Source organism: Schistocerca nitens, chromosome 4, assembly GCF_023898315.1.
Source record: "Schistocerca nitens isolate TAMUIC-IGC-003100 chromosome 4, iqSchNite1.1, whole genome shotgun sequence".
NCBI lineage: Eukaryota > Metazoa > Arthropoda > Insecta > Orthoptera > Acrididae > Schistocerca > Schistocerca nitens.
In genome coordinates, this window is record NC_064617.1 from 375068332 (window position 1) to 375085244 (window position 16913).

Below are 16913 nucleotides of genomic sequence, written 5' to 3' on the forward strand. Positions count from 1 at the left end.
CAGGCTAATACCTGCGAAGAGAAAAAGAGGGAAGTGGAAACGCTTGCGACAACCACTTGCCAAGTAATTACGAGAGTGTCGGAAATAGAAAAGAAACTTGATGAAAAACAGAGCTATGTGCCAATCTGTGCACATAGTTCGGAATTGTTGAGGAAAGAGGAGCAGTTAGACCCCTTGAAAAAAGGCGGTATTCACACGACGGATTTCATTGAAAATTGTGAAAGGGTTTTACCCAGATCATGGACTAATGAGAGAAAAGTTAATGCGGCTATTGACGTGTTGGCTGGTGATGCCAAGCGTTGGGGCTTATACCTCAACATCACGAATCTGACTTTCGACGAGTTTAAAAATTTTTTTCTGGCTGAATACTGGTTAGAGCAAAAACACAGTGTCTGGCGCGAATTTGCCGTATCGAGGCCTTTCGATGCGAATTCGCGTGGCTCGATGAAGGAGTTTTGTGAGGGCTCGATCCGCAAGTTGGAATATTTGCGTGATCGCCGCACGAAATCCGAAATAGTCTGGGAACTCTACAAGAAACTTCCAGATGATACATAACGCTACGTGGGAAGCAATTACAAGACAATCAATGATTTCCTGGAAAGAGTTGAGGACGAGGACAATTGGCGCAATAATCGCGACAGTGGTAGAGGCCGTGGTAATAACAACGGGAACCATAACCACAACAACGATAACCATGGGAATAATGCATACCGCAACCGTGGCGGTAATAACAATAATGGTTCGGACCGTAATAACAATCGGTACAAAGCAAATAATAACATGAATGACACAAACTAATATCATACTAACGTGATACGGGCTTCGCAGAATAGTAATAACGCCAGAGGGCGTGATCAGCCACCTAAGCAGCATGCGGGGAGCGGATCTGCTGGGACGAGACAGGGAAACAATTAGCCGCGCCGGTGAGGGGCCGACTGGGCGTGGGGAAATTTTGGCGGCCCAATAACAGGAGAAAACCGAGGTGTCGTCGTTATGAAAATTCCGTGTGGAATAATCAACGGCGGGAGAGTGCGCCAGTGTTAGGAGAAAGTAGTGCGCCCACAAGTAGTAGATCAGCTGTAGACACGGCAGTAGAAAATACATTCACTGTCACTGAGAACAATTTAAGTAGTGTTCCGGAAATCGGTTACAAAGTGCGAGCTGTAACACCCACAGCGAAACTGGAGATTGATTTTAAGAATGATTCGCAAATGTTGAGAGAAGACCAGATGTCGGATAACACGTCCGTCATCGAGCGAGGGGATGCAGAGAGGGATGAGGTCTGGTTAACGCAGTTCGGTCGCTTATGCGACGAACTAAGAGATTATAAGGGTCTCGACGGGAGAAGTATTTATGGGGAACGCGGGCAGGATTTGCCGCGTCTCGCCCCGCAGGAAGATAGTGTTTGTGAAGTGATGGAAAGTTTTGGCCCTAACCGGCAGACTTTACCAGAAATAGTTGATGTTAATGGGGAGCACGAGCAAGATTCGTAGTGTTTCGTCCCGCAGGAGTTGGATGTTGAGGTAGTAACGGAAAGTTCTGGCCCTGACCGGCAGACTTTACCGAAAGTTATAATGGTAGAAGTAGCCGACCCATCCGACGCAAAACTCCAGTTGAAACATTGCGAAAGTATTAAGGAGAATTATTATGAGAATTTTAGTGACAGCCGGACACGATTGGTAGAAAAGCACGTAGATTACAGCGTGTATGAGGTTAGAGCGGACGTTATACGGTTGGACGGTAGCAGTGTGTGTTGTGCAGATCCAGAGGAAGTAATTTCAGATACTACTGGGCACATTCCTCCAGGTAGATTGGCAGATCAGATCAATCTGGCCAAAGAGGAATCAACGAAGGTGACAATCAGTGAATTGATAGCAAAGCTACACTCACTAGTTGACGAGTTACAGGAAAAGGTTTCGGTATTGGAGGCGAAGCTACAGACTAAGCCTCAGGACAAACGTGTTGAAATTAAAGCTGTATGTGAACAGAGGCTGAAAAAGCCGCCAGATAAGCCGGATTTAGGATCAAAGCCGGATGGTTTTTTTCTGGAATGACCTGGATATAGATGAGGATTTATTGTGGGAAAATAAAGAAACATTCGAGGATAAGTGTAGGCAGATAGTAGTGTCTGTTAATATGCACGGCCTACACGTGATGATTGACACAGGTGCAGAATTGAGTGCTGTATCTGAGAAAATATTTGAGTTACTGAAACACAGACCTGGTATCGTAGTTATGCCAGTAACAGGAGTGAAATCGGTGCTACTGGGAAGGCCAGTAAACCGGTCACAAAACAGATTGTTGTCAACCTCGAGATATGTGGGTCACAATTTGAACAAGAATTCGTCGTCGTGTCAGACTTAACTATGGAAGTAATTATCGTGTTAGATTGGCTATTAGAGTATCGTGCAGTGATTAATTGCGAAAGCAATACTTTGGCATGAACGTCACAAGATAGAACAATAGTAGTTAGTTTTGACGGGCATGAGATGGTGTGCATAGGCAATACCAGCCTATACACATTGTTAACTGCCCGGATGCCATTGACGTAGGTATGAATTTGAACTACTGTAACGTGAGGAATCTCGGCATTGACGATAGTGTAGAAAGTGAATTGAGAAGTATTGTAGACGGTGTGTCAAACGTAACACACGAACAAAGAAGAGGCCTGTATGAAGTAATAATGAGGAATAAGAGTGTGTTTTCAGACAAACCGGGACTTATGGAAGAGATAATCAAATTCCATCCACGGATTGACATTAATATTGGTGTTTGCGAGAAATAATGAAGCTAAAAGCCGATGCTCGCATACGTCGTCATGACGCTAAAGCGCGTTTTGCTAAGTTTACAATCGGAGACTTAGTACTTGTAAAAGCTCATGAGAAATCGAGCGAGATAGACAATGAAATCTCTAAATTTAAGTTTGTTTATAATAGACCATATAAAGTCATTGGTATACCTCACACAAATTCTTATTGCTTAGAGTATCCAAGGACTGGAAAACTATTAGGTATACGGAACATTGTAGACTTGAAATTGTACCAACCTAGTTTTGATTAATACCACGGAATGGGTAATTTGTACAGTATGTAAATATAGAGTGTAAGATTTAACGATTTGCTAGATTGCCATGTCTTTGTCTGACCAAGAGGTCATTAAAGAGATTGTAATTAATTTTGACTAAATGATTTAAGAGTAACTGATTATTAATCACTTGAAAAGTCCAAGCTGCTAGTTTAAGTTTTCAGCTGAGTCACAGTAGATTAAGGAATGTGAATATGATTTTGTAACTAGCTGTCAGATTTCATAAATATGTGATTTACTAGTCATTGCCGATGTACTTAGACGCTGTTTTAAGTTTCAGGCTAGTACATGTGTGTGATGATGGACAGTGTTGAGTTATTCACTGTGATAGTATTAATGAACTCCTTGAGATTACTCGGGAGTGAGTTTTTTCCGAAAGAATTCAGTGAAACGGACGTTCTGGAAATGCCGTTACACAGATGAGTGAGATCAAGCGTGCCGCACAGGCGGGCGCAACAATACTGGCGAGGCGGAGCCGCTGTCGGCTCTTGAGCGGCTCTCGGCATTCTTTGTACTTGCGGGTACGGAAGGCGGAGTTGTGTGTCTTCCTGGACAGCTGATGTGAAAGAATTCTGCTGTCAGTATTTTTTTTTCAATCTGCTGTATATTATTCTCTTGTTTAGCTTTAAGTGGACTCTCATGAGAAGAATATTAATTACGAAAGGTTATATAAAAATGTGTATTCTATGTAATTAATTATTAATTTGCGTATTTTGATCTACCTGTTTTTATGACCATGTACTCTGATTAATTTTCTATATAGTATTCCATTTCTTGATACTGTTAGGAAGTTTGCTGATTTTAGAATAGCTAAACCATTTTGTATGTTTTCTATGAATTTCAATATATTGTCAACCTGTTTTCCTTTGTGTAAGATGACAGAGTGGAATAAGGTTAGGAGCGTCTCCACTCAACTGTTGTGGTCTAAAAATTGGTTTATGGTTAATTAGTCTAATGCTAAATTTTCTTGATGTTTTGAGCATATGCATTTCCGCTGTTTTTTTTTCCTTTTTTGGACATTTTCTGAGTCTGTTTAAGTTACACGAACATCCTCAGACAATGTGGGGCACGTATAACGCCGGAAATGCTAATTCTTCTACTTCCATCTATTGTACTATAAATTTTTTTTCCTTATTTTATTACCTGAAGATATGACATCTCTGTGTCATATGTCGATGTATAATTGGTTTGTTTTCTGAATACTATCTGTATTTTAAGCTGGGTCTTCTGTTACTATTGTTAACAGTTCAGAATCATTTAATTCAAGTTCAAAGTTAAATCTCTTAATTTCTAAATTGCGTATATTCAAGTAGCTTTTGAAATGATTGTTGAGGTAGCCCAAGACTGACCTTATTTTATTGAATTTCGTAGTGCTTCAGAAACAAAGTTCACTATTAATTTCAGTCACTAAATTAACTTTCAATTTTCCGGTTTTATTAATTCTTTTGCTAAATAAAGTCAGAGTGAAGCGAAATTTATTACTTTTGACCAAGAGCCGAGGGCGCCGGGTCCTGGTGTCGCGTCTCTGTGCGGCCTCTTTATTCTATCTGTCGCCACCAACCTGTCTCCATCGGTGTGCTCTCGTTTTATTCTCGATAATGTAGTGTCCCCCCATGAACCATTGACCTTGCCGTTGGTGGGGAGGCTTGTGTGCCTCAGCGATACAGATAGCCGTACCGTAGGTGCAACGACAACGGAGGGGTATCTGTTGAGAGGCCAGACAAACGCGTGGTTCCTGAAGAGGGACAGCAGCGTTTCAAGTAGTTGCAGGGGCAACAGTCTGTTTTTTTTACTGATCTGTCCCTGTAACACAAACCAAAACGGCCTTGCTGTGCTGGTACTGCGAACGGTTGAAAGCAAGGGGAAACTACAGGTGTAATTTTTCCCGAGGGCATGCAGCTTTACTGTATGGTGAATGATGATGGCGTCCTCTTGGGTGAAATATTCTGGAGGTAAAATAGTCCCCCATTCGGATCTCTGGGCGGGGACTACTCAAGAGGACGTCGTTATCAGGAGAAAGAAAACTGGCGTTCTACACATCGGAGCGTGGAATGTCAGATTCCTTAATCGGGCAGGTAGTTTAGAAAATCTAAAAAGGGAAATGGATAGGTTAAAGTTAGATATAGTGGGAATTAGTGATGTTCGGTGGCAGGAGGAACAAGACTTTTGGTCAGGCGAATACAGGGTTATAAATACAAAGTCAAATAGGGGTAATGCAGGAGTAGGTTTAATAATGAATAAAAAAATTGGAATGCGGGTAAGCTACTACAAACAGCATAGTGAACGCATTATTGTGGCCAAGATAGACACGAAGCCCACGCCTACTACAGTAGGACAAGTTTATAGGCCGACTAGCTCTGCAGATGACGAAGAAATTGAAGAAATGTATGATGAAATAAAAGTAATTATTCAGATAGTGAAGGGAGACGAAAATTTAATTGTCATGGGTGACTGGAGTGTGTGTGTGACTGGAATTCCGTAGTAGGAAAAGGGAGAGAAGGAAACGTAGTAGGTGAATATGGATTGGGGCTAAGAAATAAAAGAGGAAGCAGCCTGGTAGGATTTTGCACAGAACACAACTTAATCATAGCTAACACTGGGTTCAAGAATCATAAAAGAAGGTTGTATACATGGAAGATGCCTGGAGATAATGACAGATTTCAGATAGATTATATAATGGTAAGACAGAGATTTATTCACCAGGATTTAAATTGTAAGACATTTCCTGGGGCAGATGTGGACTCAGACCACAATCTATTGCTTATGAACTGTAGATTAAAACTGAAGAAACTGCAAAGAAGTGGGAATATAAGGAGATGGGACCTGGATAAACTGACTAAACCAGAGGTTGTACGGAGTTTCAGGGAGAGAGTAAGGGAACAAATGGCAGGAATGGGGGAAAGAAATACAGTAGAAGAAGAATGGGTAGCTTTGACGGATTAAGTAGTGAAGGCAGCAGAGGATCAAGTCGGTAAAAAGACGAGGGCTAGTAAAAATCCTTGGGTAACAGAAGAAATATTGAATTTAATTGATTAAAGGAGAAAATATAAAAATGCAGTAAATGAAGCAGGCAAATAGGAATACCAACATCTCAAAAAGGAGATCGACAGGAAGTGGAAAATGGGTAAGCAGGGATGGCTAGAGGATAAATGTAAGGATCCAGAGGCTTATCTCACTAGGGGTAAGATAGATACTGCCTAGAGGAAAATTAAAGAGACCTTTGGAGAAAGGAGAACCACTTGTATGAATATCAAGAGCTCAGATAGAAACCCAGTTCCAAGCAAAGAAGGGAAAGCAGAAAGGTGGAAGGAGTGTATATAGGGTCTATACAGGGGCGATGTACGTGAGGACAATGTTATGGAAATGGAAAAGGATGTAGATGAAGATGAAATGGGAGATACGATACTGCGTGAAAAGTTTGACAGAGCAGTGAAAGACCTGAGTCGAAACAAGGCCCCGGGAGTAGGCAACATTCCATTAGAACTACTGACGGCCTTGGGAGAGCCAGTCCTGACAAAACTCTACCATCTGGTGAGCAAGATGTATGAGACAGGCGAAATACCCTCAGACTTCAAGAAGAGTATAATAATTCCAATCCCAAAGAAAGCAGGTGTTGACAGATGTGAAAATTACCGAACCATCAGTTTAATAAGTCACGGCTGCAAAATACTAACGCGAATTCTTTACAGACGAATGGAAAAACTAGTAGAAACCGACCTCGGAGAAGATAAGTTTGGATTCCGGAGAGATATTGGATCACATGAGGCAATACTGACCCTACGACTTATCTTAGAAGCTAGATTAAGGAAAGGCAAACCTACGTTTCTAGCATTTGTAGACTTAGAGAAAGCTTTTGACAATGTTGACATTAATACTCTCTTTCAAATTCTGAAGGTGGAAGGGGTAAAATATAGAGAGCGAAAGGCTATTTACAATTTGTATAGAAAACAAATGGCAGTTATAAAAGTTGAGGGCCATGAAAGGGAAGCAGTGGTTGGGAAGGGAGTGAGACAGGGTTGTAGCCTCTCCCCGATGCTATTCAATCTGTACATTGAGCAAGCAGTAAAGGAAACGAAAGAAAAGTTCGGAGTAGGTATTAAAATCCATGGAGAAGAAATAAAAACTTTGCGGTTCGCCGATGACATTGTAATTCTGTCAAAGACAGCAAAGGACTTGGAAGAGCAGTTGAACGGAATGGACAGTGTCTTGAAAGGAGGGTATAAGATGAACATCAACAAAAGCAAAACAAGTATAATGGAATGAAGTTGAATTAAGTCGGGTGATGCTGAGGGAATTAGATTAGGAAATGAGACACTTAAAGTAGTAAAGGAGTTTTGCTATTTGGGTAGCAAAATAACTGGTGATGGTCGAAGTAGAGAGGATATAAAATGTACACTGGTAATGGCAAGGAAAGCGTTTCTGAAGAAGAGAAATTCGTTAACATCGAGTATTGATTTAAGTGTCAGGAAGTTGTTTCTGAAAGTATTTGTATGGAGTGTAGCCATGTATGGAAGTGAAACATGGACGATAAATAGTTTAGACAAGAAGAGAATAGAAGCTTTCGAAATGTGGTGCTACAGAAGAACGCTGAAGGTTAGATGGGTAGATCACATAGCTATTGAGGAGGTATTGAATAGAATTGGGGAGAAGAGGAATTTGTGGCACAACTTGACTATAAGAAGGGATCGGTGGGTAGGACATGTTCTGAGGCATCAAGGGATCACCAATTTAGTACTGGAGGGCAGCATGGAGGGTAAAAATCGTAGAGGGAGACCAAGAGATGAGTACACCAAGTAGATTCAGAAGGATGTAGGTTGCAGTAGGTACTGGGAGATGAAGAAGCTTGCACAGGGTAGAGTAGCATGGAGACCTGCATCAAACCAGTCACAGGACTGAAGACCACAACAACAACAACAACAATGTTGTGTCCCACGCGGTGCTGAGTTGAAGCCACTATCCCGATTGACCAGGTTACCACTGATCCGTATCTCCACTGCCTCTTAGAGTCCGAGAAACCTTTCGCTCTAGACTGTCTCTTGGTTTCTTCAAATTGAAACGTGTGTTCTTCACTTAGGCAGTGCTCCACTACCGCGGACACTTCGCCTGAAGATGGCAAGTGAGAAACTGGCTGGAACGTTGCTGCAGAACAACGCATTGACTCGGCTGTCAATCCGAGAAGATTTTATTATCAAGATTCGCCGAGAAAGTCTGCATTCTCATGTGCTACTGAAATGTTAGTCCACTTTAGAAACATGACTGCCTCAAACGGACATTGTACACTTTGTGTAACCTGTCCCTGGTATATAACCGTACCGACATGTTGTATAGATTAACGTTTCGGCCACTGCTGTTAGTGAAGTTTCTCAGGCTATTGTTTCGTATCCACCTAAGTTTTATTGGAGGTGACAACGATCAAGGTGCCATACATTCCCGTGTAACATGGCCGATATGTGTACTGTATAATTTTAATATTACAATGGTACATTCTGCTTCTAGAAACACACAATGGAATGTAATATACGGAAGCAATGAAACACGTAAAAGCTCAATCACTTGAGTACCGTATTAATATAGCAGGTGTCTAAAACAGTAGGAGACACGATATTTTCAAGAAACTTTTGGGAAAGAAGGTCCAGAATGCGACAAAATTTACTACTGCTTTCAGCTACAGTGAACTTTTATCATACAGGGAGTAGTCGTATGTGATTCATAAATGGTGAGCCGCATACAGTAAACAATCTTAGGAGACGAAGAGTGTATTGTTTCTACGATAATATGCCCTTATCGTAGCAAGTAATTAGTGGAATTTTTAGCACTTCGTTTGCTACCAGTGAATGTTCACAGTAGTTGTATCCCGATGGTAAATGATTTAGGATGTAGCCCCTGTTGTATGGTGTGTTTCTAGTGATACTGTCATTGCCTTGCGTGGAAGGTAATGGGCTGGAATCCTATCGTCGGATTGGGTCGTGTGTCGGAAGACTGGGATACTTTCTCAAAGTCACTCCTGCTCTGGGCTGTTCCCTGTCTCCAACTAAGATACAGGACCCACAAAACCCAAACAGCTGACATAAACTGTATATCAAGACCATGGCGACAAAACAACAAGCAGCTTCACAGTCAGCACAGTATCCCACTTTGAAGGTGCCATATAGAGAGTATGTTCAGCAGATATCCATCTAAAAAAAACATTACTGACGGATGAAGACTAAGTTCCGAAACTGCACGCGACTGTGACCTATCAAAACTTAAATTGTTGAGTCTCAGTCCAGCGTCCAGATTAACCAAGAAACCAGATATTTTCATAACAATATAATGAAAGTAAAATCTTATATCGGGAAAAAAATTGAGTCTTGCTGTTCTGAGGAGCATTGTTAGGACACGACATTCGAACGCTCTAACGTCTCTGGGGATACCTCTTCCTGTCAACGTCATATTCATTCTTTCCACACAGTCTTGCAATTTACTTTAGTTATCAGAGAAATGTTACGCAGAAATTACTTACCTGACTGGCGTATCGATCTGCAAAAGTCTTTTACTGCCCGTCTTGCTGGTACACGCCTCAATAAATGCTTGTTGCTCCATATCACCGTACAAAACTCCAAGTTAGATACCTTCACCACTACGTACGGTTCTTGCTTGATGCGGATCACTGTTGACTGTCTACTGCTGTCGATATCTGCCACATAACGAAAGTATGTTTCAGGAGGCACATTAGGGTCCGGTACATATCTTAGAAACACGCCAGTAGCGGTCCCATACGCCACGGCTTGCAGTAGCACCACAACCAGAAGCGCACCAGTCCGAAACGCACATTTCAGCTTGATCTGTTCTGCAGCCATAGTGCGAGTGAGTATTGACTTTAGGCTTCTTCTTATAGCGCTCCTGAAAGCTTTGGGGCAGAGGTTATCCCTCACGGAAAAGTTGTGTACTTATTTTCGCAGAAGCGGGAGATAATACACCAGCTGTGGCTCAAGATACACGATATCATACGGTTATTCGTCGAAATCGTTTGTATATGCTCCTAATATTATACATAAATTATTTCTTGTTGTAACATAGTATGTTATAATACGTACATTCGGCGATCTCGTTTCCTTTACACACATTGGGCTAAATTTTCGTTTGCAAGCAAAAAGAAAACAACAGAAAACGGAATGCAATATAGTTGACAGCTACCTTTTGGTAAACATATCGACATCTGGCTACGGTACTTCCGCGTTCTCGTCAATACGGTATCAGAACGTTTAAGTTCTACCACTGTAAAGATGGAAGATCCGCGATTCGGAATGTCAGAACTGTGTAGTAAGTAGCGGCAGGAACACCACCACAAAATTACGCAGCACTAATACTCCAAACCTTCAACTCTCGGAAAGAGATTTTGACCGTATTCAACCTAATGGTAAAGTATCGAACTATTTTTCTCCGAATCATAAAGTTTGTGGGAAAAGCAGTGAGAATAATTACTTTTGGAAACCTTTTACCAGACAAAGCCTGTTATAACAATAAACTGTTTCGCTTAATAAAACCGCCGCCAGCCCAAAAGATGAAGTCAATTTTCGACACTGAATAAATAACTACTTTCACTTACTACGTAATTTAAACACAACCACTTAATTTACATTTACTACGGTCACTTGGCAGTAAGTACTATTAATCCCACTTTCTGTTACTTATGGATTTTATCACTATACTTCAGTAATTATTTAAAGAAGACACACATATGTTTCAACAAGGATACGAAAAAAATATTAAACTTATAGCTATCATTCATATGACCAAAACTATAATTTAACACGACTAAATTTCATTTCTTTAGGACTGTTATTTGTTAACGTTTTACTAACACAAATATCTGTCTGGCTTTCTTTGACATGGAGAAGCAACACGAACAATTACTGTTAAACAATTATGTTACTTTACTTTCAGAAATGCTATTGAAAACTTATCCTCATGGTCACGCAAAGCGGTGGCCCTTAAACTGATACGTGCAAACTTTAGTATTTAATAATGATTTTCAGAATTTACTACCAAAACAGTACTATTGCCAGTAATTTACTATTATTCAAGCTTCAATAAACATCAGGATACTCGGAATAAATTCGTTTAGGTAAGGACTCTACTGAGGTAAATGAAATAGGAAAATTACGGCCGGCCGGGGTGGCCGAGCGGTTCTAGGCGCTTCAGTCTGGAACCACGCGACCGCTACGGTCGCAGGTTCGAATCCTGCCTCGGGCATGGATGTGTGCGATGTCCTTAGGTTAGTTAGGTTTAAGTAGTTCTAAGTTCTAAGTGACTGATGACCTCAGATGTTAAGTCCCATAGTGCTCAGGGCCATTTGAACCATTTTTGAAAATTACGGTTAAACACAAAGGTACATTTAACACTTATATTCCACTGATTAAAGATGGATGGTTCATACTGTGATACTCATCTAAATAAAGTACTTTGCCTGTTACTGATGTCGAAGGTGGCGTGAGGCGGTGCTGCGTAGTAACAGTGCGCAGGTACGGCTCTTGATGTACATAGCTCTGTCTTCCTCTTGGTGGCGACGATAAAATTGCAAATTTCTGAGTTATTAATTTATTGCCGTACTGCGCCAATCATGTAGAACACGCCCGAGGCCAAATCCCAGTCTAGTGCTTGACCAACGTAATGCGTATTCACCACTTACAGGACAGCTACCGACTCTCTGAGCCACTTGCGCACCAAATCCCACTCGCGCGCCCAACTACCTTTTCCATTCCACCATAGAACGGAGTTCCGTTCTACTTATGATCCCTACACCATTTCAATTTACACTTCTGCTTACAAAGACCCTAAGTATGAACCACCTAAAATTACATGACAGCGTATACATACAAAATTAACATAATTAATTCAAAAAATGGTTCAAATGGCTCTGACCACTATGGGACTTAACATCTATGGTCATCAGTCCCCTAGAACTTAGAACTAGTTAAACGTAACTAACCTAAGGACATCTCGCAACACCCAGTCATCACGAGGCAGAGAAAATCCCTGACCCCGCCGGGAATCGAACCCGCGAACCCGGGCGTGGGAACAAATAGTTAATTACAGTAGTACTTGAAATATTACATAATTATTTAGAAAATATGTTTTAATAGGTTTATTCCACCTACTTCAAAGAAGTTATTTTAAACAGATAAACTACACTTAACAAAAGCTTACTCTCGTTAGAGGATTTGATTAATTTTTCGAAATTATTACAGAGCAGAAAATTTTAATATATACAGATTAATGGCAGTATTATATTTACAATAGCAGTACAAGCTAACTCAACATTCTAAATATGTTTCACAGGAATAGTTCTCAATTCGCTACAGAAGAACGTCTGAACTTCGTCTAGAAAATAAACAAATGAAGAAGAAGCGACAGAATGTGAGAAACACTTATTTCAACCTCCATAGAAGAGCTATGGGCGATAAATACTCGCGGTGAAGGGACGGTGTTCTCAAGTACAATTGTAACACATCCGTATTGCATTTATAAGGGACAGTCAAATAAAAACGAGAAAGATGTAATAAGTATGTAAACTGTTCATTATTTGAATAGAAATCGCCATGTATTGACTCCGGACTCCAAAAATATGGAAATCGCATGGGGAGGATGTGTAAGGGCTTCCCAGCGAAACGTCTGCAGCGAAGTCGTAACAACCTTGACAACATGTGGGCTGGCATTATCCTGCAACAGACTGATGCCGTCCGTCAGCATTCCTGGACGTTAGGAGTTCATGGCGCGATTCAATTTTTGTAAAGCGTCCACGCTCCACTGAACTATACTTTTGGCGCCGTGTTCGAGAAAGACAATGAGCAGCACGCCCTAGCAGTCAAAAATAACGCTCATAATGACCGTTGCCGTGTGTGGCTTTGGGCTTTATTTTTTGCTGGGGGTGAGTCGATGTGTTTTCATTGTTGGCTCTGACGCCAGCTTTGGGACTCAATAGACCACTATGTTTCATCTTCCAAGACAGTGCAGGACAGGAAACGATATTCTTCATTGTGATACCGTTCCAGGTGCTGCAGTGATGTCGATTTTCTGTTAAACTTCCGCCTTTCCGTCAGGCTATGGGGAACCCACTACGCATAGATTTTCCGAAACCTCAAATGCTCTGTCCAGATGGCATGAGCGCTACTGTGGCTGATGTCCAACATGAGTCGAATATCTTATGCCGTGCACCTCCGCTCATTTGTGATAGCAGCATCCACCGGAGCAATGACAGGATAAGTTTGTGTTGGTAGACTGTTGTCTTTCAATGACACCAGACTTTCTCGAAACAGCACATTCTACGTAAATAAATGCGCACGTGACATACTAAGTCCATCATACACAGCATACATACGAGAAATGAATTTCACTTCTTAACACACTTTCCGAACTCAAAAACGATGTTACATCTCGCTGATCTTTTCCGGCCTTCGTCGTGATGTCGAACGAACAAACGACTCTTTGACCTCACGCAGAGTACCTCTAACAAACAAATGGCACAGCGGTAATGTCCGTTCTGTACGTTCGTGATTCCGAACAGAGGGCACTTCTTTTCACTCATATACCTGTGTTATCAACGTTCTCACCACGCTTATTATACACTGAACAGCCAGAACATTATGACCACGAATGACAGCGGCAACGAGTTGTGGCGTCGAAGCAATGAGGCCTTGGTATGTCGCTAGAGTGGGCACCACATCTGCACACCACACCAAGAACACAGTACGTTGTCCTCGATGGTGAGAGTTCATCGGAGGTGAGGGTATCATCTGGAGTGCCCCAAGGAAGTGTGGTAGGTCCGCTATTGTTTTCTATCTACATAAATGATCTTTTGGATAGGCTGGATAGCAATGTGCGGCTGTTTGCTGATGATGCTGTGGTGTACGGGAAGGTGTCGTCGTTGAGTGACTGTAGGAGGATACAAGATGACTTGGACAGGATTTGTGATCGGTGTCAAGAATGGCAGCTGACTCTAAATATAGATAAAGGTAAATTAATGCAGATGAATAGGAAAAAGAATCCTGTAATGTTTGAATACTCCATTAGTAGTGTAGCGCTTGACACAGTCACGTCAATTAAATATTTGGGCGTAACATTGCAGAGCGATATGAAGTGGGACAAGCATGTAATGGCAGTTGTGGGGAAGGCGGATAGTCGTCTTCGGTTCACTGGTAGAATTTTGGGAAGATGTGGTTCATCTGTAAAGGAGACCGTTTATAAAACACTAATACGACCTATACTTGAGTACTGCTCGAGCGTTTGGGATCCCTATCCGGTCGGATTGAGGGAGGACATAGAAGCAATTCAGAGGCGGGCTGGTAGGTTTGATCATCACGCGTGTTGCGGAAAAGCTTCAGGAACTCGGGAGGGAGTCTCTAGAGGAAAGGAGGCGTTCTTTTCGTGAATCGCTACAGTGGAAATTTAGAGAACCAGCATTTGAGGCTGACTGCAGTACAATTTTACTGCCGCCAACTTACATTTCGCGGAAAGACCACAAAGATAAGATAAGAGAGATTAGGGCTCGTACAGAGGCATATAGGCAGTCATTTTTCCCTCGTTCTGTTTGGGAGTGGAACAGGGAGAGAAGGTGCTGATTGTGGGACGACTCCGCCACGCACCGTATGGTGGATTGCGGAGTATGTATATAGATGTAGAAGCCACCTAAGACCCGTAAATTCCTGGGAGAGGGACTAGAAGCACTGACGTCCTGGCCAGAACATCAACTTTAAATCGCCACGGTGTTCCTACAACCACCCCATCACACTCCTGGCCTTGTAATGTGGCGCATTGTCTTATTGGAAAGTGGCACTACCGTCGGGAAACATGATCTTCATGATCGTGGTTTACAACCAGTATAGGATACTCCTTGGCCGTCAGAGTGGCTTGTACGAGCTCCACAGGACCCATGGGTACACACGTGAATGTTCCCCAGAGCATAACAGAATCGCCGCCAGCTTGTCTCCCTCCCGCCGTACAGGTGTCAAGGAGCTGTTGTCATGGAGGACGACGGATTTCTGCCCTCCTATCGGCGTGATGAAGAAGATACCGGCATTCATCAGCCCGTGCAATGCTCTGTCACTGCGCCAACGTCCAGTGCTGATAGTCACGTCCCCCGTGCCCTTTTCAAACGTAGTTGCCGATGTGTTGCTGTTGTTTTGGTCTTCAGTCCTGAGACTGGTTTGATGCAGTTCTCCATGCTACTTTATCCTGTGCAAGATTCTTCATCTCGCAGTACGTACTGCAACCTACATCCTTCTGAATCTGCTAAGTGTATTCATCTCTTGGTCTCCCTCTACGGCTTTTACCCTCCACGCTGCCCTCCAATGCTAAATTTGTGGTCCCTTGATGCCTCAGAACATGTCCTGTCCTACCAACCGGTCCCTTCTTCTTGTCAAGTTGTGCCACAAACTCCTCTTCTCCCCAATTCTATTACATACCTCCTCATTAGTTATGTGATCTACCCATATAATCTTCAGCATTCTTCTGTAGCACCGATGTAGTGGCTTTAAAATTGGCACATGCATAGATCGTCGGCTGTGGAGGCTCATCGTTCGGAGTATTAGGTGCACTGAGTGTTCATACTTTACTCAGCCAAACATTAAAGTCTGATGTTCGTTCCGCCACAATTTGCCGCCTGTTCTGTTTTACCAGTCTGCCCAGCCCACGACGTCCGACATCTGCAGTGAGGAGAGGCCGCCCAACCCCCAAACGTCTGGACGTGGTTTCACCTTGGTTTCGCCACATGCAGAAGACAGACACCATAGCACTCCTTGAACACCAGACAAGTCAAACAGTTTCCGAAATGCTTGTTCCGAGCCTCTGTTCCATCACAATCTGCTGTCGGTCAATCTAAGAAAGATCACGTGCCTACACCACCTGCACTCCGACAGCACCCTCACTGATACAACAACATGCACCGTGCATGTGTCTGATTAGCAGTCACTTGTCGCCGGGTGACGCTGCTATCGCCTGGACGGGTTTATATCGACAGTAGGTCGGTGGTCATAATGCTGTGGCCGATCAGTGTATAGTCTGCCTCGTTTTCATTTGACTGCCCCTTTTGTGATGCCAGTGTACACCACAGATACTGCTAATGCGATAGCGACCGAAATGATAATCGATGACTATATCTGAGCTAATGGATCGGCTGTATTGTGCTTTAACTGATAACGTTGATTTTCACCCAAGAACATAATGTAACATAATATTTGAAGCAGCTTAGGGATCAGCTCTTGCTGATCACATCAGCCAATTATGAAATATTAAACATAGGCCCTTTTCCTAAATCAGCTGGTTCAAGACTTGTCTGATTTACCTCTGCTCTTGCAGAACTTCCAGATGTATAGCGGAAAAAAAATCCAAATGTTGAAACTGTCAATGCGTGTTACATACTTATAGCAGAAATAGTAAAGATGATGGATACAGCTCAATTTGCAGTCACGTACTTTTGTGAAATCCAAATTCTGCTAGGAAAAAAGCCGAATACCCCCCAATCCCTATACCTGACTTGCCTGAGGCAAGTTCGCGGTTGATGCGTCGGTGGTTTAATTTCGCTATTTATCAGTACTTTCACACTTCACCAACATTACTCAACTGACAGTTACTATATCTGACAAAGATTATGTCTTAACTGCCGAAAAGTGTAGCAGTATTCAGTAATTCCATGGTTTTTATGTTATATTTTGTAATTTTAAAAGCGTTTTTGGTACGTTTACACTTATCGAGTATAGTTTAATTACATAATCTCGAACTTGAAGTTCACGTTACACATACGTGTGAAAAACATTGCTAGTCCCAAAGGTATATCTACATTGCAACCAACT

General features: G+C 42.2%; 1 protein-coding gene across 15 annotated transcripts in view; it reads right to left on the bottom strand.

Annotated features, from left to right (window-relative positions):
- LOC126253313 (uncharacterized) overlaps positions 1-9928 on the bottom strand; it is a 155547-nt gene extending 145619 nt beyond the window's left edge. For all 15 annotated transcript variants that reach the window (XR_007545940.1, XM_049954554.1, XM_049954549.1 and 12 more), the window contains exon 1: positions 9587-9928. Coding sequence is in view for 14 of the 15 variants with exons in the window: in XM_049954554.1 (XP_049810511.1) it covers positions 9587-9923 (337 nt within the window). In the remaining variant the exon portion in view is untranslated. The remainder of the gene's footprint in view (positions 1-9586) is intronic.
- Between the last annotated feature and the right edge of the window lie 6985 nt (positions 9929-16913).